This window comes from Salmo salar, chromosome 12 (assembly GCF_965601325.2).
Source record: "Salmo salar chromosome 12, fSalSal1, whole genome shotgun sequence".
NCBI lineage: Eukaryota > Metazoa > Chordata > Actinopteri > Salmoniformes > Salmonidae > Salmo > Salmo salar.
The window spans coordinates 48540778-48568138 of NC_138302.1; the positions used below are offsets into that span (position 1 = coordinate 48540778).

At 42.8% G+C, this 27361-nt stretch overlaps 1 protein-coding gene and 1 long non-coding RNA gene across 2 annotated transcripts; one reads left to right on the plus strand and one right to left on the minus strand.

The window, feature by feature from the left end:
* Window positions 1-1632: 1632 nt before the first annotated feature.
* On the plus strand, window positions 1633-27290 carry LOC106565266 (serine incorporator 1). Its single transcript, XM_014132180.3, has 10 exons — window positions 1633-2021; window positions 4138-4299; window positions 4921-5099; window positions 6285-6364; window positions 7923-8060; window positions 8535-8704; window positions 21212-21302; window positions 21679-21880; window positions 22254-22499; window positions 24146-27290. Exons 1-10 carry the CDS (start codon window positions 1983-1985, stop codon window positions 24282-24284), a joined length of 1446 nt encoding a protein of 481 aa, XP_013987655.1. The 5' UTR covers window positions 1633-1982; the 3' UTR covers window positions 24285-27290.
* LOC145859508 (uncharacterized) lies at window positions 19312-22523 on the minus strand. Its single transcript, XR_014379708.1, has 2 exons — window positions 22244-22523; window positions 19312-21914 (listed from the first exon to the last, which is right to left on the minus strand). It is a non-coding gene; the product is annotated as an uncharacterized LOC145859508 (long non-coding RNA).
* Window positions 27291-27361: the final 71 nt, after the last annotated feature.

Below are 27361 nucleotides of genomic sequence, written 5' to 3' on the forward strand. Positions count from 1 at the left end.
CATCATGATTGGGGTCCACCTGTGATAAATTCAATTGATTGGACATGATTTGGGAAGGCCTGTCTATATAAGGTCCCACAGTTGACAGTGCATGTCAGAACCAAAACCAAGCCATGAGGTTGAATGAACTGTCTGTAGAGCTCCGAGACAGGATTGTGTCGAGGCACCGATCTGGGGAAGGCTACCAAAACATTTCTGCAGCATTGAAGGTCCCCAAGAACACAGGGGCCTCCATTATTCTTAAATGGAAGATGTTTGGAAACACTAGACTAGTCAGGATTGAGGGAAAGATGAACGGAGCAAAGTACAGAGAGATCATTGATGAAAACCTGATCCAGAATGCTCAGGACCTCAGACTGGGATGAAAGTTCACCTTCCAACAGGACAATGACCCTAAGCACACAGCAAAGACAACGGCAGGAGCGGCTTCGGGACAAGTCTATGAATGTTCTTGAATGGCCCAGCCAGAGCCCGGACTTGAAGCCAATCAAACATCTCTGGAGAGACCTGAAAATAGCTGTGCAGCGACGCTCCCCGTCGAACGTGACAGAGTTTGAGAGGATCTTCAGAGAAGAATGGGAGAAACTCCCCAAATACAGGTGTGCCAAGCTTGTAGCGTCATACCCAAGAAGTCTCGCGGCTGTAATCGCTGTGAAAGGTGCTTCAACAAAGTACTGAGTAAAGGGTCTGAATAGTTATTATGTTAATGTAATATTTCCGTTTTTTTTATACGTTTGCAAAAATGTCTAAAAACCAGGTTTTGCTTTGTCATTATGGGGAATTTGGTGTAGATTGATGAGGGGGAAAAACGATTTAATCAATTTTAGAATAAGGCTGTAACGTAACAAAATGTGTAAAAAGTCAAGGGGTCTGAATACTTTCCGGATGCACTGTAGCTATGAGTAACAATTTTTATGAACTGGACGTCAGAACAGTGTCATAATATTGGCATAGAATTACTTAAGTGTGTAAGTAGTATTGTTTGGTCAACTTATGTAATTACTCCTGTTATAACGATTACAAAATGACACAGCCTTGTCACATAAGATGTCATGACAGGTTTTGACATTTGTTATGTCATGTTTATGACCATGTTATGATGTACAGTTCAAATGATGCTTCGGGTTCATGAAGGCTAACATGTCATTCTAAAGATGACAACATATGTTTTTTTAATGTTGTTGTTGTTGTTTTCTCATGGGACGTTGAATGGAAGCTTTATTAGGTCTACAATATATTTAATGAAGATCTGACAGTTAGCCTCCACAGAGGAAATCTTCATTCATATTTACATTTTATTAATGACAGATTTGTGTTTGTGTAGGTTACTAAATAAAATGTCAACTGTACCTTAAACTGTATGTTGCGGTTGGAATTCAAACGTTTGATTTTACACCAATGACAGACAGCATTACGGGATGATTGCGATTGCAACAAGGTTCCCTCTAAAGTAAAATGACGTTCGAATTCACCGCCACAGCAGCATCGACGTTGCATCGACTGTACTGATATTAACGTAATGACATCATCCTGTGTTACGCATAGTAAAAAATAATTCACTGCAAAGAAAGCACGCCACTTGCTATGTGGGATCCTTTGGAGGTCCATACTCTGACGTCACCCCATTGAAGTTGACATCTACAACGGTTAAAGTAAAGGTTAAGGTTTAGGTTAGGGTTATGGTTAGGGTTAGGATAATGGTTAAGGTTAGTGTTTAGGGTGTGGACGTCCCAAGTATCCCGGATTGCGCTAACCACTAACCAAGAAAGCATAGAAGATTGCGCGAGTTGAAGAAGTAGGGCTCGCTTGTACGACACTACAACAAAATCGTTTAATTAAAATATTTACAATTTTCAAAAGTTGGTACTCTAATTGTATCTACATTGACAATTCAACCTGGAGGGACAGAAAAGTAACGGGTGCCGTTACTGGAAGAAAAACGCTATAGATTGTGCGCACTCCTGTGCCGAAACTGGAATATTATGGGAGCTGTTTTGGCGGCCTATTCTGTCGCAAGCTGGGTACGTTTCTTCTCATATGATATCACGAACATATTTTTGCACAAGAACCAGGTTGACATATGTGACAAACATAAAGAATGGCTTAGTATCTCAATCTTCGACTGAGCTCATACAAGGTTGTCAGGATGATGCGACGTAAGCAACAGGTCAGAATCATGAGAAGGCGCAAGCGCCTGTCACTCATCTTGAAACGAATTACATGAACTAACGGACTCCAATGGTGGTAGCCTATGTGATTGACTAGGACTTGGTTATGTATCTGCTTGTGTGAAAAACAAGGTTTTGATTTGCCTCTGCTTTTGCTCTGGCTTGCTCTGGTCTCCACAAATGTCAGGGTATCAATATGTGTTCACGTTATAGACCAGAATATACATTTTCATAGGGAAAAGGGAAACATAAACTATTTGCCTCCCTCAAGTAGCCCACAATACACACATAGTATGGGGCTACTGTAAGTCCTAAAGGGTTAATCATGCTTCCAGTAGTCATCTGCTCTACTCATGATTAATTGGATTAACAGTGCTTGCTGCCTTGTCCTAGTCCAAAAACAAAGACCATGGCATGCTTAAACTGTTGCCATAATATGTATGTGGAGCAATATAACCTACATGTCATAACGTACATATAATAGTCTACATGTCATAACGTACATATAATAGTCTACATGTAATACCATACATATAATAGTCTACATGTAATACCATACATATAATAGTCTACATGTAATACCATACATATAATAGTCTACATGTAATAATGTACATATAATAGTCTACATGTAATAACGTACATATAATAGTCTACATGTAATACCATACATATAATAGTCTACATGTAATACCATACATATAATAGTCTACATGTAATACCATACATATAATAGTCTACATGTAATACATGTATCTCTGGTCATCTCATGCCAGAGAGATGTGTTATTGTCGTGTTATTGTCATATTATAGCCTAGACTAGAGACTAGAGCAAAATATGTCATAATGTAACAACAAGAGGACAAAGGGGCATTTGTCGTGCATTGGGCGCAGCTCAGAGATAAGTTATACAGTCGTACTTTGTCTCAGGCCCAACTAATAAGTGTAGGCCAAGCAACCAAATACACAACGTTGCCATGAATAGTTTCAAAAACATTAGTAGGCCAGGACGTTCAGTAGCTACTCTAGTACATACCGCTAGACATATGAATTTAGGATTTGCTAGGGGGGGGGGGGTAGTATTGGGATTGAGACAAACGCATAGAACAACAAGCCTAATCCAATGTCTTCCGATCTCCATTGTAACTGTCTAGCTATTAGACAGTCAACTTGTGATTCCTGGTTCTTCTCCACATTGACCCAGCTAAAGCAGGCCAAGTTTATGTTAACCACAGGATGGCCTCATCGGTCATGTGTAAAAGATTTGTCTTGCCGGCTTGCCCATATTCTGGCTACCCATGGCTAAGCTGACCTTGTCTGTCTGGGGTATTACGTTGTTTACAAGCTAGTAGGCTACCAAGGGCTCCACAGAGTCAGGTGTCTTAAAGGTACAATGGCTTCATGCCTTTGTAATTTTCAATTTGAGTCATTTAGCAGACGCTCTTATCCAGAGCGACTTACAGTAGTGAACGCATACATTTCATACATTTTGTCTCCATACTGGTCCCCCGTGGGAATCGAACCCACAACCCTCGCGTTGCAACCACCATGCTCTACCAACTGAGCCACACGGGACCGGCTACTGGTTACTGTAACACTGTTGTATCACTGTTGTGGTGGATTAGACGTGTTTGTTGTTTCTCTGTCTTGGTTGAATAAGTACGTAACAGCAATATCTCAACTTCTCCTAAGTACACTTGATTTTACCCCCACAGTCAAAAAGACAAGTTGTTGACTTGTTTTTATTGCGTTTGGATTAGGTTCAGGCCAACTACCACATTGCTGCAGTATGTAGTGCTTCAAAGTGCCAAGACGAAGGTTAATCAGTCCACTTGAGTGTCTGCACTGACTCTGGCTTGTCCCTAGCTGACCTACAATGTTAGGGGAACGTTTGGCAATGATTTTCCCCTGTATCTATAACCTCACAGGAACGTTTGACAATGGTTTTCCCTCCTCTCTTTCCCTCTAGGTGCCGTGTCTGTGTAGCAGTGCGACATGCTTGTTGTGCAGATGTTGTCCCCAGAGCAAGAACTCAACGGTAACGCGAGTCATCTACGCCTTCATCCTGTTGCTAGGGACCATTATAGCCTGCATCATGCTGTCACCAGGAGTGGACGAGCAGCTAAAAAAGGTAGGAGACAGGCCCGATCAATTACATTCACACACACACTTCCTGAGTGAGACAGGAAGTGTGTGTGTGTGTGTGTGTGTGTGTGTGTGTGTGTGTGTGTGTGTGTGTGTGTGTGTGTGTGTGTGTGTGTGTGTGTGTGTGTGTGTGTGTGTGTGTGGAGGTGTTATGGAGACGATGAATCATGTTGTGTCATAGTAGATGTTTGTGTATATGGTGAATGATCATTATTTACTTTAATAATGCTTGAATACATGGGGAGGCTATTGGTGGAAAGAGTCAAGTCACATGTACTTAAAACGGTGGGGGCCTACACACAGAGTTGCAACTTCCAATGCAACCTTACTGTATGTTAAGGTTGTATTAACATTGCAACTCTGTCTAAATTTAAACATTGACATATATTCATTCCAAATGGGAATGTTGAATGACTATGGTTGGTTACTTATAAATTGTGAAACTTTTGTGGTACAATACTGATAGTAGCCAACTTGTTGTTGATTTACAGTACCAAAGCAGAAATGTTATGTTATTGAATGCAGAATCGCACAGCCAGACTATGGAAATTGACAGTAGTTAAGATTTACCTGATTGGTTTGTGCCTATGTCCGTCTGTGCCTGTAGATTCCTGGGTTCTGTGAAGACGGAGCAGGCATCAATGGAAACATCAACTGTACGATCTTAGTGGGCTATAAAGCCGTGTACCGGGTGTGCTTCGGAATGAGCATGTGTTTCCTGGCGTTCGCTCTGATCATGATCAACGTGAAGAACAGTCGAGACCCGCGCTCCGCCATCCACAACGGGTAACCACCCCATAATGCAATGCACCCCTCAAAAAAGAAAAAGGGCCTACGTGCTACTTATTACTACATGTAATAAAACTTAAATGCCAACTTTGACTTTAAAGTCAGTATTTCGTTGGATACCCTTTATTATTAACCTTTTACACTTGTGGGAATTGGTCTTTATGGATAGGGCTGAATTGAAATGTTTCTTACAGAAGAAATATGGAAAGCCTATGCATAACCATGGTAGCAGTGGAAAGGAAACAGTTTGAGATTATGGTAAAATTATTAGACCAAAGGTGAGGACACAACAGTTCACCTGACACAAGACTGAATCCAAACATTACACTGTTGATTTTATGTTCATTTCACATTTACTGTACTTTTCACCACATTTCAAATGTGAAAATACTCTGTATACATTCAGTAACATGTTATGGAATATTCCTGGAAAATGTGTGGTAGGTGCAACATAAGACAATAAACATTACAAGGGTTAGAGTGAGAGGACTAACTGGAGTCTCCAAATGGCCACACACACACACACACCTCTCCAAAGTGTGCACAGGTCCTAAGTAATTTCAATACATTTCTATGACTCAAAGAAGAATCTTCAACTTTATGTTTTTTTTGTTGTTTTGCTCTCCTACTCCTGCCGTTGAGGAACCAGAGCAAGCACACTAGAGGTTGTTTTGTTTGTAACACAACCCTGCATCCCCGCTCTCACACAATTACTGATGTTGTTTACACAATCCAAAAAAACGGTCTATTGTAAATCGCAATCTGGTTCAGATGGGCGTCATTTGAAAGCCTGGTCTATTGCCAATATGAGTAGCTAAGTTATAAAATACACATTTGGACTCACGGCTGTTTGGCTTGCTTGTATGACATCAAAGCGGTATTTATTATAATCCTCAAGATCTCATCTTTCAAAATACATTGTCCTCTTAATTTACAGAATTTCCCAGCATTTACAGACAATAAAGTATGTGCAAGTTTGCCAAACTAGCAGGAGGGATGGGGGCAACTTCTTGTCGCGTGAGATGCTCATGTTCAGAACGTCTGAGCTAACGTTCTTCTGGCCACCGTGCCAAGGAACCCGAGGAGAATAACTGAACTAGAGTTTTCCGGAACAGCAAGACATCATAAGCCTATTCACGTATATTTACTAGCTGATAAATTACCTCACTCTCCCCCCCCCAGGTTTTGGTTCTTTAAGGTGGCTGCCATGGTTGCCGTGACAGTCGGTGCCTTTTACATTCCTGAAGGGCCTTTTACTCGCGGTAAGATTGACACAATTGAAATCCTTTCAGTCATAGTTTAGGATGTGATAGTTGATATTTGTATATTATTATGATTTATCAATGCAGCCTTTGACCATGCATACCATGCACAATCAGCATATACGAGTGATATACTATTACCGTAAATTCCGGACTACAAGCCGCAACTTTTTTCCCAGGCTTTGAACCTCGCGGCTTAAACAATGACACGGCTAATATATGGATTTTTCCCGCTTTCAATTTTTTTTCTCCAAAAAAACACATTCTGTGACGTGCTTAGTTTTTTGGCGGCATGAAGCTTTCATTAGACCAATGAAATTGCCGAACGGGTTAAGGTCAAACAACTTTTTTGTTTACTGTTTAGATTAAATCGAGCGCCCTCAAACTTACCATCATTTTGATTACGGTAGTCATTTTGTCACCCTCATCATGGCAAAGACACGGAGAAATGCATATGATGCAGCTTTCAAGTTGAAGGCGATTGATCTGGCTGTTGGAAAAGGAAATAGAGCTGCTGCACGGGAGCTTGGTCTTAATGAGTCGATGATAAGACGTTGGAAACAGCAGCGTGAGGAATTGACTCAGTGCAAAAAGACAACTAAAGCTTACTGCTAATTTTATTTTTTTTGTTACAAGCCGTGTTTCGTTAAAGCCTATTTATTTTTGTTACAAGCCGTGTTTCGCTAAAGCCTGTGTAAAGTTAATTTGTTTCAATGTACCGGTAGGCACCTGCGGCTTATAGACATGTGCGACTTATTTATGTTCAAAATAATATATATTTTTTAATTCAGTGGGTGCGGCTTATATTCAGGTGCGCTTAATAGTCCGGAAATTACGGTAGTCTTTGATATTAAAATGTAGTGTAATATTAACACTATTAATTATTGATATTCACAATGATAATCATGTAATAAGTAATAGTAATATTTTTAGGAACTGCTTGTTGATAAGTGTAATATAAAGATGAGGGCATCCCGATTGGCATCACTACAGACCCGGGTTCTTTCCCAGGCTGTGTCACAACCGGCCGTGACCGGGAGTCCCATAGGGCGGCGAACAATTAGCCCAGCGTCGTCCGGGTTAGGGGAGGGTTTGGCCGTGGGGGCTTTACTTGGCACATTGCGCTCTAGCGACTCCTTCTGGCGGGCCGGGCGCCTGCAGGCTGACCACGGTCATCAGTTGAGCTGTGTTACCTCCGAAACATTGGTGCGGTTGGATTCCGGGTTAAGTAGGAGGGTGTTAAGGAGCGTGGTTTGGTGGGTCATGTTTTGGAGGACGCATGACTCGACCTTAGCCTCTCCCGAGCCTGTTGGGGAGTTGCAGCAATGAGACAAGATCGTATTTGGATTGCAATTGGAGATCACGAAATTGGGGAGAAAAAGGTGGTAAAAAATGTTTTATCAAAAAAGAAAAAGTGTCATATGATGATGGTCTCTATCTCTCTCTCTCTCTGTGTGTGTGTGTGTGTGTGTGTGTGCGTGTGTGTGTGTGTGTGTGTGTGTGTGTGTGTGTGTGTGTGTGTGTGTGTGTGTGTGTGTGTGTGTGTGTGTGTGTGTAGCGTGGTTTGTGGTGGGTACCTGTGGGGCTTTCTGCTTCATCCTGATCCAGCTGGTTCTGCTGGTGGACTTTGCCCACTCCTGGAATGAATCCTGGGTGGACAACATGGAGAGAGGGAACTCCAGGGGCTGGTACGCAGGTGAGTCTTCCTGGCAAATCAAATCCACTTTAAAATCCACTTACGATCGCAACACACTTAGTAAACAGTAAATCAATAAAATGAAAGAGGGGATGAAAAGAACATAAACACACACACTCAAACAGTCATTATGATTAGCCAAATTATTTATGTTTTGGTGATTAGGAATGCTGATGTGAGGTTTAATGTGATGTTTTAGCAAGTATTCACCAGTTGTTGTTTTTTTAAGTAAGTGATATCAATTCAACACAATTGGTAACTACCTGGTACCAAATAGCACATAACAGTAATTATTTGAATGAATCCAAAAGAGTAATTACTGTATTAAGTAAATACCAGCTAAATAAATGGTAACGGTAACATACAGTAAGTGCAGGTGTCAATAGTGCTGTATAATGCTCTTAGACAGAATCTGTTCTGCTTTATAATAACAATGCAACTTGAATCTGATTCGGTCTATCCTCTCGTCTCTAGCCTTGCTCGCTGTAACTGGACTGAACTACGTCATGGCCTTTATCGTCATCATCCTGATGTACATGTTCTACACTCGGTCAGAGGGCTGTCTACTCAACAAGTTCTTCATCAGCTTCAACTTGCTCCTCTGTGCCGTAGCCTCTGTTGTGTCTGTCATGCCCAGAGTACAGGTGAGCCCTCGTTCAACGCTCATTCAATGTTCAACGTTCAATATTCATCATTTCATTTTATGAAATTGCTCCAAAGGTACTGTATAGAACAGATAGGACTATTAGAGTGTAAAATAGGGACGTTGTAGCAGTCGCAAGGACAAAAAATTAGCAGGAGGCAGGGAGGTAGAGGTGGAAATTAGTGTTGTATTTATTTAGACAGCGCTGGTGATGACGGTGATCAATTCACAGGTTGATATATTTACAAATATCTGACTTCAAAATGTCAGTATTCAAAAAGAAAAAAGCCTCCTATCAGACATAACCTGTCCTAAGCATAAAGAAACAGGTGGGGTCTACTACACTCAGTTGCATCCTCCCCAAACGAATCGTCAAACAGAACTGACCAGAACATACCCAAGCGGGCACTTACAGTGCCTTCAGAAAGTATTCACATCCCTTGACTTTTTCCACATTTTGTTTTGTTACAGCCTGAATTTAAAATGTATAAAATGTAGATTATTTTGTCACTGGCCTACACACAATACATCAAAATGTCATTTGTACCAAAATGAAAAGCTGAAATGACTTGAGTCAATAAGTATTCAACCCTTTGTTATGGAAAGCCTAAATAAGTTCAAGAGTAAAAATGTGCTTAACAAGTCACATAATAAGTTGCATGGACTCACTCTTTGTGCAATAATAGCGTTATATACCCTGATGAAGACAGCTTGTCTGTCGAAACATTGGTTATTCAATTATTGCATCTGAGCTCCTAGAGTGTGCGGCTTTCCTTTAATTTTTCAATAATAATGTTTACCATGATTTTTGATTGACTACCTCATCCCTGTAACCCACAGAAATTATTATATGTAAGGTCCCTCAGTCGAGCAGTGAATTTCAAATACAGATTCAACCACAAAGACCAGGGAGGTTTTCCAATGCCTCGCAAAGAAGGGTACCTATTGGAAGAAAAAAAGCAAACATTGAGTGGGATATCCCTTTGAGCATGGGGAAGATATTAATTACACTTTGGATGGTGCATCAATACACCCAGTCACTACAAAGGCACATATCAGGCATGAAGGTAAGACCCAGATGCAGACCACTTCGAATAAACAATAGTTTAATATTCCAACAGGGGCAGGCAATAGACAGGTCAAGGCAGGCAGGGATCAGTAAACCAGAGGTGAGGCAACGGTACCGGACGGCAGGCAGGCTCAGGGTAAGGCAGAGGTCGGTAATCGAGAGGGGGGCAAAGGTACAGGTCGGCAGTCAGGGTCAGGGGCAAGCAGAGTGGTCAGGCAGGCGTGCTCGGAGTCAGGACATGCAAGGGTCAAAAATCAGCAGGGCAAGAAAAGAGACTGTAAAAAGCAGGAGCTGAGACACAAAACACTGGTTGACTTGAACAAACAAGACGAGCTGGCAACAGACAAACAGAGAACGGGAGACAAAGGGCTGTGAGACATGGGTTTGACTCTGGACACATGAAAGGTGGGATGTATACAAAGGGTACGGGGCAACAGAAGACGAACAGCAGAGGGTCTAATGAGCTTGGAGATGGGGAACGAGCCGATAAACCGGTGGAAGAGTTTGCGGGATTCCACCCGGAGGGGCAGATCCCAGGTCGATAGCCATACCTTCTGCCCGAGACGATACCGGGGAGCCGGGGTCCGATGGCGATCCGCTTGTCGTCGATACCTGGAGGTGGTCTTGAGGAGGGCTGACCGGGCTCTCCTCCAGGTACGACAACAGTGGCGGACAAACATCTGGGCAGAAGGTATGCCAACCTCCTCTTCCTGCTCAGGGAAGAACGGGGGCTGATGCAGGGAACACTCAAACAGTGATAGGCCCGTAGCAGAGCAGGGAAGTGTGTTGCGGGCGTATTCCACCCATACCAGCTGCAGACTCCAGGTGGTGGGGTTTGCAGAGACCAGGCAGCGCAGGGTGGTCTCGCAGTCCTGGTTGGCTTGCTGTGTCTGGCCGTTAGACTAGGGGTGGAACCCGGAGGACAAGCTGGAGTTCCACCCATGCCGGGGGGAGACCCGTGACAAAGTCCAGGTAGATGTGAGACCAGGGAAGATGAGGGACGGGCAGAGGTTGGAGGAGGCCAGCTGGAGCTTGTCGAGGGGTCTTGTTCCGTGCACAGACTGTGCAGGCAGCAACAAAAGCGGTGATGTCCGGAACCATGGTAGGCCACCAAAAGCGTTGTCGTACGAAGGCCAGGGTCCGCCGGGAGCCCGGGTGGCAGGCAAACCTGGAGGAATGGGCCCAATCCAGGACCGCGGAGTGGACAGCGTCATGCACGAACATCCGGTTATCTGGGCCCCCCCCCCCAGGGTTCGGCTGGGACCGTTGCGCCTCCTGGACCTGTTTCCCGATACCCCAGCTGAGTGCCGTTACCAGGCACGACGTGGGTAGGATGGTCTCGGGCTCCGGGGTGGTAGCCGTGGGGTTATAGCAGCGAGACAGGGCATCCGGCTTGATGTTCTTGGACCCCGGCCGGTAGGAGAGGAAAAAGTTGAACCGGGTAAACAGCAGGGCACATCTCGCCTGCCTGGAGTTGAGGCACTTGGTGGTGCGGAGATACTCCAGGTTTTTGTGGTCGGTCCACACAATGAACGGATGTTCCGCCCCATCGAGCCAGTGCCTCCATCTTCACTGCGAGAAGCTCCCGGTTCCCCACATCTCCGTGGCGGTGAGGCAGTGGGAGAAGAAGGAGCAGGGATGCAGCTTAAGGTCCAGGGCAGAACGCTGGGACAGAACAGCCCCCACTCCGACATCTGAAGCATCGTCCTCCACCATGAACTGACGGGAAGGGTCGAACCAGGATCGGAGCCATGGTGAAGCAGTGTTTAAGATCCCGGGAAACTCCCGGTCCGCGGCCATGAACCACGTGAACGGAGTCCTTGGTAGAGGTCGACCGATTAATCGGAATGGCCGATTAATTAGGGCCGATTTCAAGTTTTCATAACAATCGGTAATCGGTATTTTTGTCCACCGATTTGCCGTTTTTTGTTTTTTTTTGTTTTACACCTTTATTTAACTAGGCAAGTCAGATTAAGAACTCATTCTTACTTTCAATGATGGCCTAGGAACGGGGGTTAACTGCCTTGTTCAGGGGGGATTCGGGGATTCGTTTTTGCAACCTTCCGGTTACTAGTCCAACGCTCTAACCACCTACCTTACATTGCACTCCACGAGGAGCCTGCATGGCAGGCTGACTACCTGTTACGCGAGGGCAGCAAGAAGCCAAGGTAAGCTGCTAGCTAGCATTAAACTTATCTTATTAAAAACTATCAATCTTAACATAATCACTAGTTAACTACACATGGTTGATGATATTACTAGTTTATCTAACGTGTCCTGCGTTGCATATAATCGATGCGGTACCTGTTAATTTCTCATCAAATCACAGCCTACTTTGACAAACGGGTGATGATATAACAACGCATTTGCGAAAAAAGCACTGTCGTTGCACCAATGTACCTAACCATAAACATCAATGCCTTTCTTTAAAATCAATACACAAGTTTATATTTTTAAACCTGCATATTTAGTTAATATTGCCTGCTAACATGAAATTGTGTCACTTCTCTTGCGTTTCATTGCACGCAGAGTCAGGGTATATGCAACAGTTTGGGCATCCTGGCTCGTTGCGAACTAATTTGCCTGAATTTTAATTAATTATGACATAACATTGAAGGTTGTGCAATGTAACAGGAATATTTAGACTTAGGGATGCCACCCATTAGATAAAATACGGACCGGTTCCGTATTTCACTGAAAGAAAAAAAAACGTTTTGTTTTCGAGATGGTAGTTTCCGGATTCTACCATATTAATGACCTAAGGCTCATATTTCTGTGTGTTTATTATATTATAATTAAGTCTATGATTTGATATAGCAGTCTGACTGAGCGGTGGTAGGCACCAGCAGGCTCGTAAGCATTCATTCAAACAGCACTTTCGTGCGTTTTGCCAGCAGCTCTTCGCAATGTATTGCGCTGTTTATGACTTCAAGCCTATCAACTCCCAAGATTAGGCTGGTGTAACCGATGTGAAATGGCTAGCTAGTTAGCGGGGTGCGCGCTAATAGCATTTCAAATGTCACTCGCTCTGAGACTTGGAGTAGTTGTTCCCCTTGCTCTACATGGGTAATGCTGCTTCGAGGGTGGCTGTTGTCGATGTGTTCCTGGTTTGAGCCCAAGTAGGAGCGAGGAGAGGGACGGAAGCTATACTGTTACACTGGCAATACTAAAGTGCCTATAAGAACATCCAATAGTCAAAGGTTTATGAAATACAAATCGTATAGAGAGAAATAGTCCTATAATTCCTATAATAACTACAACCTAAAACTTCTTACCTGGGAATATTGAAGACTTATGTTAAAAAGAACCACCAGCTTTCATATGTTCCCATGTTCTGAGCAAGGCACTTAAACGTTAGCTTTCTTACATGGCACATATTGCACTTTTACTTTCTTCTCCAACACTTTGTTTTTGCATTATTTAAACCAAATTGAACATGTTTCATTATTTATTTGAGGCTAAATAGATTTTATTGATGTATTATATTAAGTTAAAATAAGTATTCATTCAGTATTGTTGTAATTGTCATTATTACAAATAAATAACACAGTGATGTCACTGAGTCCCCAGTAGTCAATGCACAGCCGCAGGGTTCTTCTTCATGGACATGAAGGACAAGACAGCGAGGAAGAGGGACGGATAAATCCAGTAGCTAGGGAGTGCCCAATGTAGTCCTCCATAGCCTTGGTTTCAGGTCCCGAAAGCGAGTACAGATATCCCCGGGGCGGCGTGGTGCTATGGAGAAGGTCAATCCCGCAGTCATAGGGGCGGTGCGGCGGAAGGGAAATGGCCCGGGACTTGCTGAACACCTCCCGGAGATCCTGGTACTCCGCGGGAATGGCGGAGAGATCGGGAACCACCTCCGAGGGCCCAGGAAGACGTCCCGGGGCAGGTTGCGCCGACTTCCGACAATTTAAAAAAAAATATATTTCACCTTTATTTAACCAGGTAGGCCAATTGAGAACAAGTTCTCATTTACAACTGCGATCTGGCCAAGATAAATAAAAGCAGTGCGACAAACAACAACACAGAGTTACACATGGAATAAACAAACGTACAGTCAATATCACAATAGAAACATCTTTATACAGTGTGTGCAAATGAGGTAAGATTAGGGAGGTAAGGAAATAAATAGGCCGTTGTGGCAAAGTAATTACAATTTAGCAATTAAACACTGGAGTGATAGATGTGCAGAAGATGAATGTGCAAGTAGAGATACTGGGGTGCAAAGGAGCAAAACAAATAAATAACAATATGGGGATGAGGTAGTTGGATGGGCTATTTACAGATGGGCTATGTACAGGTGCAATATCTGTGAGCTGCTCTGACAGCTGATGCTTAAAGTTAGTGAGGGCGATATGAGTCTCCAGCTTCAGTGATTTTTGCAATTCGTTCCAGTCATTGGCAGCATAGAGCTGGAAGGAAAGGCGCCCAAAGGAGGAATTGGCTTTGGGGGTGACCAGTGAAATATACCTGCTGGAGCGCGTGCTACGGGTGGGTGCTGTTATGGTGACCAGTGAGCTTAGATAAGGCGGGGCTTTACCTAGCAAAGACTTATAGATGACCTGGAGCCTGTGGGTTTGGCGACGAATATGAAGCGAGGGCCAGCCAATGAGAGCATACAGGTCGCAGTGGTGGGTAGTATATGGGGCTTTGGTGACAAAACGGATGGCACTGTGATAGACTGCATCCAATTTGCTGAGAAGAGTGTTGGAGGCTATTTTGTAAATGACATCGCCGAAGTCAAAGATCGGTAGGATAGTCAGTTTTACGAGGTTATGTTTGGCAGCATGAGTGAAGGATGCTTTGTTTTGCGAAATAGGAAGCCGATTCTAGATTTAATTTTGGATTGGAGATGCTAAATGTGAGTCTGGAAGGAGAGTTTACAGTCTAACCAGACATTTGGGTATTTGTAGTTGTCCACATATTCTAAGTCAGAACCGTCCAGAGTAGTGATGCTGGACAGGCGGGCAGGTGCGGGCAGCGATAGGTTGAAGAGCATGTATTTAGTTTTACTTGCATTTAAGAGCAGATAGAGGCCACGGAAGGAGAGTTGTATGGCATTGAAGCTCGTCTGGAGGTTCTTACATCTAGACGTTCCGCTAGCGGAACACCTGCTCCAATATCCAATGATAGGCGTGGCGCGAATTACAAATTCCTCAAAAATACAAAAACTTCAATTTTTCAAACATATGACTATTTTACACCATTTTAAAGACAAGACTCTCCTTTATCTAACCACACTGTCCGATTTCAAAAAGGCTTTACAACGAAAGCAAAACATTAGATTATGTCAGCAGAGTACCCAGCCAGAAATAATCAGACACCCATTTTTCAAGCTAGCATATAATGTCACAAAAAACAAAACCACAGCTAAATGCAGCACTAACCTTTGATGATCTTCATCAGATGACACTCCTAGGACATTATGTTAAACAATACATGCATGTTTTTCTCAATCAAGTTCATATTTATATCAAAAACCAGCTTTTTACATTAGCATGTGACGTTCAGAACTAGCATTCCCACCGAACACTTCCGGTGAATTTACTAAATTACTCACGATAAACGTTCACAAAAAAACATAACAATTATTTTAAGAATTATAGATACAGAACTCCTTTATGCACTCGCTATGTCCGATTTTAAAATAGCTTTTCGGTGAAAGCACATTTTGCAATATTCTGAGTAGATAGCACGCCATCACAGGCTAGCTATTTAGACACCCACCAAGTTTAGCCCTCACCAAAGTCAGATTTACTATAAGAAAAATGTTATTACCTTTGCTGTTCTGCGTCAGAATGCACTCCCAGGACTTCTACTTCAATAACAAATGTTGGTTTGGTTCAAAATAATCCATAGATATATCCAAATAGCGTCGTTTTGTTCGTGCGTTCAAGACACTATCCAAGGGTGACGAAGGGTTACGCGCCCGACGCGTTTCGTGACAAAAAAAATCGAAATATTCCATTACCGTACTTCGAAGCATGTCAACCGCTGTTTAAAATCAATTTTTATGCTATTTTTCTCGTAAAAAAGCGATAATATTCCGACCGGGAGTCGTTGTTTACGTTCAAAGACGAAAGAATAAAAACATGGAGTCGACTCGTGCACACGCCTCAGTCTCATAGTACTCTTACCGACCACTATCCAAACGCGCTAATGTTTTTCAGCCAGGGCCTGCAAAGCCACGATTCAGCTTTTTGCCGCCTTCTGAGAGCCTATGGGAGCCGTAGGAAGTGTCACGTAACAGCAGAGATCCCTTGTTTTGGATAGAGATGTTCAAGAAGGCCAAGAAATGGTCAGACAGGGTACTTCCTGTACAGAATCTTCTCAGGTTTTGGCCTGCCAAATGAGTTCTGTTATACTCACAGACACCATTCAAACAGTTTTAGAAACTTTTGAGTGTTTTCTATCCAAAGCTAATAATTATATGCATATTCTAGTTTCTGGGCAGGAGTAATAATCAGATTAAATCGGGTACGTTTTTTATCCGGCCGTGAAAATACTGCCCCCTATCCATAACAGGTTAACACAGTGTCCAAAGAAGGCCAGAAGTATACAGAATGATGTTGTCTGCGTAGAGGTGGATCAGAGAATCACCGGCAGCAAGAGCGACATCATTGATGTATACAGAGAAAAGAGTCAGTCCAAGAATTGAACCCTGTGGCACCCCCATAGAGAATGCCAGAGGTCCGGACAACAGGCCCTCCGATTTGACACACTGAACTCTGTCTGAGAAGTCGTTGGTGAACCAGGAGAGGCAGTCATTTGAGAAACCAAGGCTGTTGAGTCTGACGATAAGAAGTGGTTATTGACAGAGTCGAAAGCCTTGGCCAGGTCAATGAATACGGCTGCACAGTATTGTCTTTTATCGATGGCGGTTATGATATCGTTTAGGACCTTGAGCGTGGCTGAGGTGCACCCATGACCAGCTCGGAAACCAGATTGCATAGCAGAGAAGGTACGGTGGGATTCGAAATGGTCGGTGATCTGTTTGTTCACTTGGCTTTTGAAGATAGATATAGGTCTGTAACAGTTTGGGTCTAGAGTGTCTCCCCCTTTGAAGAGGGGATGACCGCGGCAGCTTTCCAGTCTTTGGGGATCTCAGATGATACAAAAGAGAGGTTGAACAGGCTAGTAATAGGGGTTGCAACAATTGCGGCAGATAATTTTAGAAAGAGAGGGTCCAGATTGTCTAGCCTGGCTGATTTTTAGGGGTCCAGATTTTGCAACTCTTTCAGAACATCAGCTATCTGGATTTGAGTGAAGGAGAAATGGGGGAGGCTTGGGCAAGTTGCTGTGGGGGGTGCAGGGCTGTTGACCAGGGTAGGGGTAGCCAGGTGGAAAGCATGGCCAGCCGTAGAAAAATGCTTATTGAAATTCTCAATTATCTTGGATTTATCGGTGGTGACAGTGTTTCCTAGCCTCAATGCAGTGGGCAGCTGGGAGGAGGGGCTCTTATTCTCAATGGACTTTACAATGTCCCAGAACTTTTTGGAGTTTGTGCTACAGGATACAAATTTCTGTTTGAAAAAGCTAGCCTTTGCTTTCCTAACTGCCTGTGTATATTGGTTCCTAACTTCCCTGAAAAGTTGCATATCGGGGGGGCTATTTGATGCTAATGCAGTAGACCACAGGATGTTTTTGTGCTGGTCAAGGGCAGTCAGGTCTGGAGTGAACCAAGGGCTATATCTGTTCCTGGTTCTACATTTTTTGAATGGGACATGTTTATTTAAGATGGTGAGGAAAGCACTTTTAAAGAATAACCAGGCATCCTCTACTGACGGAATGAGGTCAATATCCTTCCAGGATACCCGGACCAGGTCGATTAGAAAGGCCTGCTCGCTGAAGTGTTTTAGGAAGCGTTTGACAGTGATGAGGGGTGGTCATTTGACCGATTACGGACGCAGGCAATGAGGCAGTGATCGCTGAGATCCTGGTTGAAGACAGCCGAGGTGTATTTAGAGGGCAGGTTGGTCAGGATGATATCTATGAGGGTGCCCGTGTTTACGGGGTGTGGCAGAACGGACTCCAGCCCATGATGTCACCCATAGACCAGTTGAGTGGGTTGTGTCGCTGTAGCCAGTAGAATCCCAAAACCGTGCGGATTTGGGGGGACTTGATGAGCAGGAACTGAATGCTCTCACTGTGATTCCCTGACACACGTAGGTTGATGGGAGTGGTGTTATGTGTGACCCGACCTATAGAGCGCCCGTCCAACGCTCTAACATCCACGAGAATGGAGAGGGGCTGAGTGGGGATGTTCAGCTCGGAAGCCAGAGTGGCGTCCAAAAAGTTCTCATCGACCCCGGAGTCAATGAGGATCCGGAGAGATTTGGACTGGTTTCCCCACAGCAGAATGACATGAAAAGGGGTACGAGTAAGGGAAGCAGAAAAGTTCCCCACATGGCCCACCAGAGTACTCGCTCCTACCGGTGAGCCTGGTCTTTTACCTGGCACGAAGACACAAAATGACCAAAAGTCCCGTAATACAGACAGCTCCTTGTGCTGATCCGGTGTTGCCGTTCCGCTGATGACAGCTCAGCCCTGTCTAGTTGCATGGGCTCGGGAAACAGTGCCGCAGCCCTCCTCGGTGACTCTCGAGGTAGGTCAGGAAATTTTGGGTGCTCTCGGTCACGGGACCGTTGGGGACTTCCGGGATAACTCAGAGGTGAGGTGGAATCCCTGGACGTGCGAGTGAAATCGGATTTCCTCCTCATCCGTCGTTCCCGCAATCGCCCATCAATGCGGATGGTCAAAGCGATGAGGGAGTCAAAATCTGTGGGTAACTCCCGAGCCACAAGCTCGTCCTTAACCTCCACCAAGATGCCGTGGAGGAACATGTCGAACAATGCTTCCAGGTTCCACGCACTCTCCGCTGCCAACGTACGGAAATTCACCGCATAGTCGGCCACAGTGCGGGCGTCCTGCTAGAGTTGGATTAGCTTCTGGGCAGCTTCTTTCCCGAAGAACGGGGCATCGCAACGACCTTCCTCACCTCTTCCACGAACCCCTCCAGGCTCGAGCATATGGCCGGCTGCTGTTCCCATATGGCGGTAGCCCAGTTGAGAGCCCTTCCAGACAACAGCGTTATGAGGTAGGCTATTTTGGAGTGATCCGAGGGGAAGGAGGAGGGCTGAATCTCGAAAATGAGGGCACACTGAGCTAGAAATGCCCGACAAGTGCTCAGCTCTCCATTAAAGTGTTCTGGAGGTGGTAATTGGGGCTCCCGGGAAGGTGGAGTGGCCGGTGGGGCGGCGCTGCTAACCGCCAAGTTGCTGAGAGGCGGTGGGGTTACCACTGTGGCAGGCTGCCCCCCAGACGACCCGCGGAATTGCTCCAACAGCATGTCCAACGCCTGGGCATGGCGCTCAGCCAACGTTTGGACCCTCTCCATCAGCCCACCAAGCAATACCTCGTACCTACCAATGGAGGCTCTTTGGGAGGAGATGGCGTTGCGCAGCTGGTCCGGGTGTGCTGGGTCAGTCATGGCCAGTTCGTACTATCAGGTATGAAGGTAAGACCCAGATGCAGACCACGTTGAATAAACAATAGTTTAATATTCCAACAGGGGCAGGCAATAGACAGGTCAAGGCAGGGGTCAGTAAACCAGAGACAAATACAATACAACACATTGTTGAGTGCCGCTCTCTATATTTTCAAGCATAGTGGTGGCTGCATCATGTTATGGGTATGCTTGCAATCGTTAAGGACTGGGGAATTTTTCAGGATAAAAAAGAAACGTAGTGGAGTTAAGCACAGGCAAAATTCTAGAGGAAAAGCTGGTTCAGTCGGCTTTCCACAATTCCACAAAGAATTCACCTTTCTGCAGTAAAATAACCTAAAACACGAGGCCAAATATACACAGGAGTTGCTTACCAAGAAGACAATGAATGTTCCTGAGTGACCAAGTTACAGTTTTGACTTAAATCTGTTTGAAAATCTATGGCAAGACTTGAAAATGGTTGCCTAGCAATGATCAACAACCAATTTGACAGAGTTTGAAAAATTTTGTAAAGAATAATGGGCAAATATTGTACAGTCCGGGTGTGCATAGCTCTTAGAGACTTACCCAAAAAGAGTCAAAGCTGGAATCGCTCCCAATGGTGATTCTAACATGTATTGACTCAGGGCTGTTAATACTGTATTTCTATTTCAATAAATTTGCCAAAAAATTCTAAAAACATGTTTTCACTTTGTCATTATGGGATATTGTGTGTAGATGGGTGTGAAAAATAATAAATGTAGTCCATTTAGAATTCAGTCTGGAACACAACAAAATGTGGAAGAAGTCAAGGGGCATGAATACTTTGTAAAAGCACTGTAAATACCATAAGCCACACCTATCCTGGCACGCAAGCCAGGTACATCTATGCGCGCTTAAGCGCATGCGCTCACACAAGATTATACAAAACAGAGAAACCAGACGTGTTCCAAACAAAGATAGTTAAGAAATTGACAGAAAACTGGTAAATAGAATTAAATAAACCTAAGCTTCTCCATCAAAAGTGTTGCGCAGTTATTGAGCGCTCCAAACAACGTGTCCACTACGAGAATGAGAATGGTAAATGAATAATATTATATTCAATGAATTAGCAGAAGTCACCATAACCAAACATTCTAGATTACTGGGGAAATGCGGGGATTAACAGTAAATACTGAGTATACATTTAACGGGGAATTGATAAACATTGACAAACAAAGGGCACACAATTGACACAAAGAATGCTCACTGATTTGGTGGGTGCTTATATTTGTCAAATTTCACACATGTACCAGGGTGTATTAATACACGTGTGAATTGGATATCTCAACTCTCCCTATTATCAACGGCAACCCTGGAGCAATTAGGCTTAAGTGCCTTACTCAAGGGTACATCAACAGATTTTTCACCTTGTCAGCTTAGGGAATTGAACTAGCAACCTTTTAGGTTACTGGCCCAATGCTCGAACCACTATGTTACCTGCCACCCATTTGCAAGAGCCAGTGCACATCTAGTGGAGAGACGTACCTAAACTAAGTTTCAACTCACATTCAGTTGATTCTGAGTTGTGACCAACTTTGTGATGCAAGGCACAGCCACAGCCTAATTTAAATGATACAAAATGGCTGTGAATGTCACAGTGGGCCTAGTACAGCTTAAAGTACATCCTAAAATGTCATGTGGTCAAGAACAAATCCAGGCCCTAATTATAACACACGTCTGCCAGTAGCGGCTGATGATTTAAAAACTTGTGGCAGTTAAGAGATGAAAAGTATTTTTTTAAATATTTATTACAAGGAGGATGTTTAAATATGTTTTTATTGTTGTTTTAAAACGGAGGTCCATCCTCCCTTTGCTACGTGGAGAAACCCCCACTGAGGCCTAGTGAGACAGCATTTTCATTATGTTTGGTATCCCTTTGTAAATCACAGTTACTTTGTTTGTTTTTTTAGGAATCCCAGCCCCGATCTGGTCTACTCCAGTCCTCCATCATGACCATGTACACCATGTATCTGACCTGGTCTGCCATGACCAACGAGCCTGGTCAGAGCCACTGTTATACAAGCTGCTGCCCTAACAGCACTGCCTCCCTGACTTGTTCATCTATGTTCATTATTCATTCATACCAAATAAATTAACAGTTCATTGTTCATATATCTAACCGTTTAAATGCAATCATATTCATAATTATTGGGAACAATCAAATAGCTTCTCAGTCAGACTGACATCCTTTGAAACATTTGCCCATGAATTGCAAACACATCGCCATTCTCCACGCTAATTGCAAATGTATTTGTTCAGCTCGAGTTAAACTCAAAAGTCACCACCCCCTCTTAAAAAAGTAATTATTAATATTAAAATATAAACGAAAGAAATAATAAGAAAAAAATATCTATATATATTTTTAAATTCCCCTCAGACCGGACATGCAACCCCAGCCTGCTGAGCATCTTCCAGCAGACACTGGTGCCCACGCTGGCCCCTCTGGAGATTGAGAACCAGACGGCCGTGGTGATCATCGGCACCGAGGAACCCATCCTGTCCTCTCCCTATCTGCAGTGGTGGGACGCCCAGAGCATTGTGGGATTGGCCATCTTCATCCTATGCATCCTCTACTCCAGGTATGATTGGTCAGCAAGGCAGACCTTGGCACAGCTATAGCGCATAGTGGTTTGGGAAATAGAAGCAATGTAAATTTGTTGTTGCTACACAGTATCAGTGGATTTGGTGACTGTTGACCCCCCCTCTGTTCATGGATTTAGAATATCAGTTTGCACTTTGAGCATTCTGAAAAGTGCTTTATCAATCCAATCCATGATTGTGACTTTTTAATCTAATACCTTTGGTTATACTTCATTATAACTTTATTGAATAATTATACATGCTTATAAATATTTACAAATGCTTATATATGCTTTCGAAGTTATTATAAATGTTAGAATTTCTCATGAATTGTAATTCTTATAATGATTATAAATGCTCACGTCCTTGTAGCATCCGCTCGTCCAACACCAGCCAGGTGAACAAGTTGACCATGGCCTCCAACGACACGGTGACCCTGGAGGAGAGTAACGTGGGCACACCGGACGAGGAGGTGGGAGGGACGGGTACGGGGAGGACGGGACCCAGGCGTGTGGAGGACAACGAGAGGGACATGGTCCAGTACAGCTATTCCTTCTTCCACTTCATGCTCTTCCTGGCTTCGCTCTACATCATGATGACTCTCACCAACTGGTATAGGTCAGTAAGGCCAAGCTAAACAGATTACCAACGTCGTGAAGTGCTACGTCTGAAAACATTACTAGCTGTCAAGTCCTTGCTTCCTTCATCCTTGTTTCCTTCGTCCTTGTTTCCTTAATTCCCCCTTGAGGATTTGTTCTTGACAGACCTTGGAGAGGATCCAAGGTCCCTCCCTCACACATCCTTCTCCAATGAGCTTTAAAAGTAATTGAGGAAATAAGGACGGAGGCAGCAAGGATTTGACAGCTAGTAACATTTTCAGACACAGCCATGGTGTCAAGTTTGGTTATGCAGATTTGGATTGAAGTGAAGTTGACTTCCAAATAAAATTAAATAAAATGTTATTGGTCACATACACATGTTTAGCAGATGTTATTGCGGGTGTAGCGAAATGCTTGTGCTTCTAGTTCCGAAAGTGCAGCAATATCTAACAAGCAATATCTAACAATTTCACAACATATACCCAATACACACAAATCTAAGTAATGGAATGGAATTAAGAATATATAAATATATGGACGAGCAATGTCAGAGCGGCATAGACTAAGATACAGTAGAATAGTATAGAATACAAAATATACACTACCGTTCAAAAGTTTGGGGTCACTTACAAATTTCCTTGTTTTTGAAAGAAAAACACATTTTCTGTCCAATAAAAAAACATCAAATTGATCAGAAATACAGTGTAGACATTGTTAATGTTGTAAATGACTATTGTAGCTGGAAATGGTTGATTTCTTATGGAATATCTGCATTGGCATTCAGAGGCCCATTATCAGCAACCATCACTCCTGTGTTCCAATGGCACGTTGTGTTAGCTAATCCAAGTTTATAATTTTAAAAGGCTAATTGATCATTAGAAAACCCTTTTGCAATTATGTTAGCACAGCTGAAAACTGTTGTCCTGCTTAAAGAAGCAATAAAACTGGCCTTCTTTAGACTAGTTGAGGATCTGGAGCATCAGCATTTGTGGGTTCGATTACAGGCTCAAAATGGCAAGAAACAAAGACCTTTCTTCTGAAACTCGTCAGTCTATTCTTGTTCTGAGAAATGAAGGCTATTCCATGCGAGAAATTGCCAAGAAACTGAAGATCTCGTACAACACTGTGTACTACTCCCTTCACAGAACAGAGCAAACTGGCTCTAACCACAATAGAAAGAGGGGTGGGAGGCCCCGGTGAACATCTGAGCAAGAGGACAAGTACATTAGAGTGTCTAGTTTGAGAAACAGACGCCTCACAAGTCCTCAACTGGCAGCTTCATTAAATAGTACCCGCAAAACACCCGTCTCAACGTCAAAAGTGTAGAGGCGACTCCGGGATGCTAGCCTTCTAGGCAGAGTTGCAAAGAAAAAGCCATATCTCAGACTGGCCAATAAAAAGAAAAGATTAAGATGGGCAAAATAAACTCTGCCTAGAAGGCCAGCATCCCGGAGTCGCCTCTTCACATATTTTATAGTTCAACATTTATATTTAAACTCTCTCACGCAACACAAGGCATCTCTAGCTCTCTAACATGAAAGTGACCGCAAAGCAACACAGCAATGCTGCAACGCAATACTTCAACCATAGATATTTCTGTTAAAGATTCACACCATTACATTTGTTCAGATATTAATATAGAAATCTTACTTTTTTCCTATACAGTCCTGATGCAGAATACAATGCCATGACCAGCAAGTGGCCGGCAGTTTGGGTGAAGATCAGCTCCAGTTGGGTGTGTCTCACCCTCTATGTCTGGACCCTGGTCGCCCCCATGATACTCATCAACCGGGACTTTAGCTGAAAAGGTTTCCGCTAACGCAGTATTCTTCTTTCACTTTCCTTATCTTGATTCCTGATTTTGCTTCGTTTTTTACATTTTACATAAACATTGACCTTATTGCCTACTGTATATTTCACGTGATTTTCTGTCAAAATGGACTGTGTTGTTTTGTGAATTAGATGTTGATGGTTTTATATAAAAATATCTCTGTGGTTAGCGTTTTAGATCTATTACAATAGATAGATTCACACATGAACCTGGTGTTAAATCTCCAACCTTGTATTGGTACATTTTACATTTTGTGCAGTTTGGGACCAAACGCAGGGATAGTTGACCTTCATGTCAAAGGAACATCTTTCATTTTAAAAAATGTCCTTTATCTCATGGCAAGAAAAGTATGTTAACCCTTTGGAATTACCTGGATTTCTGCATAAATTGGTCATCAAATTTGATCTGATCTTCATCTAAGTCACAACAATAGACAAACATTGTGTGCTTAAACTAATAACACACAAATTATTGTATTTTTTTGTCTATATTGAATATATCATTTAAATATTCACAGTGTAGGTTGGAAAAAGTATGTGAACACCTAGGCTAATGACTTCTCCAAAAGCTAATTGGAGTCAGGATTCAGCTAACCTGGAGTCCAATCAATGAGACGAGATTGGAGATGTTGGTTAGAGCTGCCTTGCCCTATAAAAAACACTCACAAAATTTTAGTTTGCTATTCACAAGAAGCATTGCCTGATGTGAACCATTCCTCGAACAAAAAAGATCTCAGAAGACTTGTTGACTTGCATAAATCTGGAAAGGGTTACAAAAGTATCTCTAAAAGCCTTGATGTTCATCACTCCACGGTAAGACAAATTGTCTATAAATGGAGAAAGTTCAGCACTATTGCTACTCTCCTTTGGAGTAGCCGTCCTACAAAGATGACTGCAAGAGCACAGTGCAGAATGCTCAATGAGGTTAAGAAGAATCCTAGAGTGTCAGCTAAAGACTTACAGAAATCTCTGGAACATGCTAACATCTCTTGATGAGTCTACGATATGTAAAACACTAAACAAGAATGGTGTTCATGGGAGGACACCACGGAAGAAGCCACTGCTCTCCAAAAAAAGCATTGCTGCACATCTGAAGTTTGCAAAAGTGCACCTGGATGTTCCACAGCGCTATTGGCAAAATATTCTGTGGACAGATGAAACTACAGTTGAGTTGTTTGGGCCTGGATAACTTGCTATCATCAACGGAAAAATGAATTCCCAAGTTTATCAAGACATTTTGCAGGAGAATGTTAGGCTATCTGTCCTCCAATTGAAGCTCAACAAGACAATGACTCAAAACACAGAAGTAAATCAACAACAGAATGGCTTCAACAGAAGAAAATATGCCTTCTGGAGTGGCCCAGTCAGAGTCCTGACCTCAACCCGATTGAGATGCTGTGGCATGACCTCAAGAAAGCAATTCACACCAGACATCCCAAGAATATTGCTGAACTGAAACAGTTTTGTAAAGAGGTGGTCCAAAATTCCTCCTGACCTTTGTGCAGGTCTGATCCGCAACTACAGAAAACATTTGGTTGAGGTTATTGCTGCCACAGGAGGGTCAACCAGTTATTAAATCCAAGGGTTCACATACTTTTTCCATCCTGCACTGTGAATGTTTATACAGTGTGTTCAATAAAGACATGATAATGTATAATTGTTTGTGTGTTATTAGTTTAAGCAGACTGTGTTTGTCTGTTGTGACCTGGATGAAGATCAGATCAAATTTTAAGACCAATGTATGCAGAAATCCAGGTATTTCCAAAGGGTTCACATACTTTTTCTTGCCACTGTATGTCTATGGATGTTATATTCCTGCATTATGGGAAATGTTGGGTTAACAGTAGACTCAAACTACGAATCTGACCAGTCCTGACCCTCTCCAAGGACCATAAGTGGTGTAAGAAGAATGAAAAAATATTTTTCAACCAATGCTATATTTGGCCCACAAATATTTAGCACTTATAATCACATCTATTGACTACGTCACAATTATTGCTTGATATCTGAGTTGTATTTTTATTTTCAGAAGCATTGATTTCCCTTTACTGTTATATTTATCTTTGTGTTTGAAGAAGCTTGTTAGTATGACATTTGGTGACATGATTTTCGGTAACTGTTTTGTTTGCACTTATACCCTCAAAGTTTTCAGTCTTACCGATGCTTATTTAATCGTAGCCAACACTGTTCAGTAGTAATTGAATTTGCATAGGTTTAGCCTTACATTATTTGATATTGTAGTAAGCTGCTATGCCTTCCAATGCCTTACATATCTGTAAATGTTTGTGTCTTTTGAATTGAAATCATCACAACATAAGAGGAGCGTAGCAATCAGTGTTTTGAAAAATATGTTTTTTTGGAAAGCGATCCACAATCTACTTAAATGATTTATGCTTCTGCCAAATATTTGTGTTATCTTTATAATGTTTGTGATTTGGAGATTGAATGTATGAATGTAATTGACTGAATCAATAATGCTTACTGAAGGAACTTAAGCATATTTCGAAATGCATGTACAACAAAAACCCATCGTAATTTGTTTTTAAATATAGGCCTCTACAAGCCATTTAGGTATGTTTTTGCAATTTATGCTTTGCATTTAGGCCTAAGGTTCAGTTCCAAATGGACATACATTATGTCATATTCACATATCACAAAATGTTACCGGATATTTAGTAAATATGACATTATAATTAGAATGATATCCTCAAGCTCAGTTATGACCGCAAATACAAAGAAATTGAAAAATGTTGATGCACTTGATCGGAGCATGATGGTTTATAGATTAACACTGCCATTGTGATATTGATGAAAATGTATCATAAGTATTTAATTTCATTCTGAGACCAAAACCTTCTGTAAGCTATAGTTGTGATGAGAGTCTGCTTATGGAACCTGCTTCAGTTCCCATTGAACCACAATTGTTTAGAAAGTCTTGTACGCTATGTACGATAAATAAAAATAAAGTTTATTACAAATGTTTGGTGCAACTGTGAGTTATATTTGGGGCGGCATGTAGCCTAGTGATTAGAGCGTTGGGGCCAGTAACCG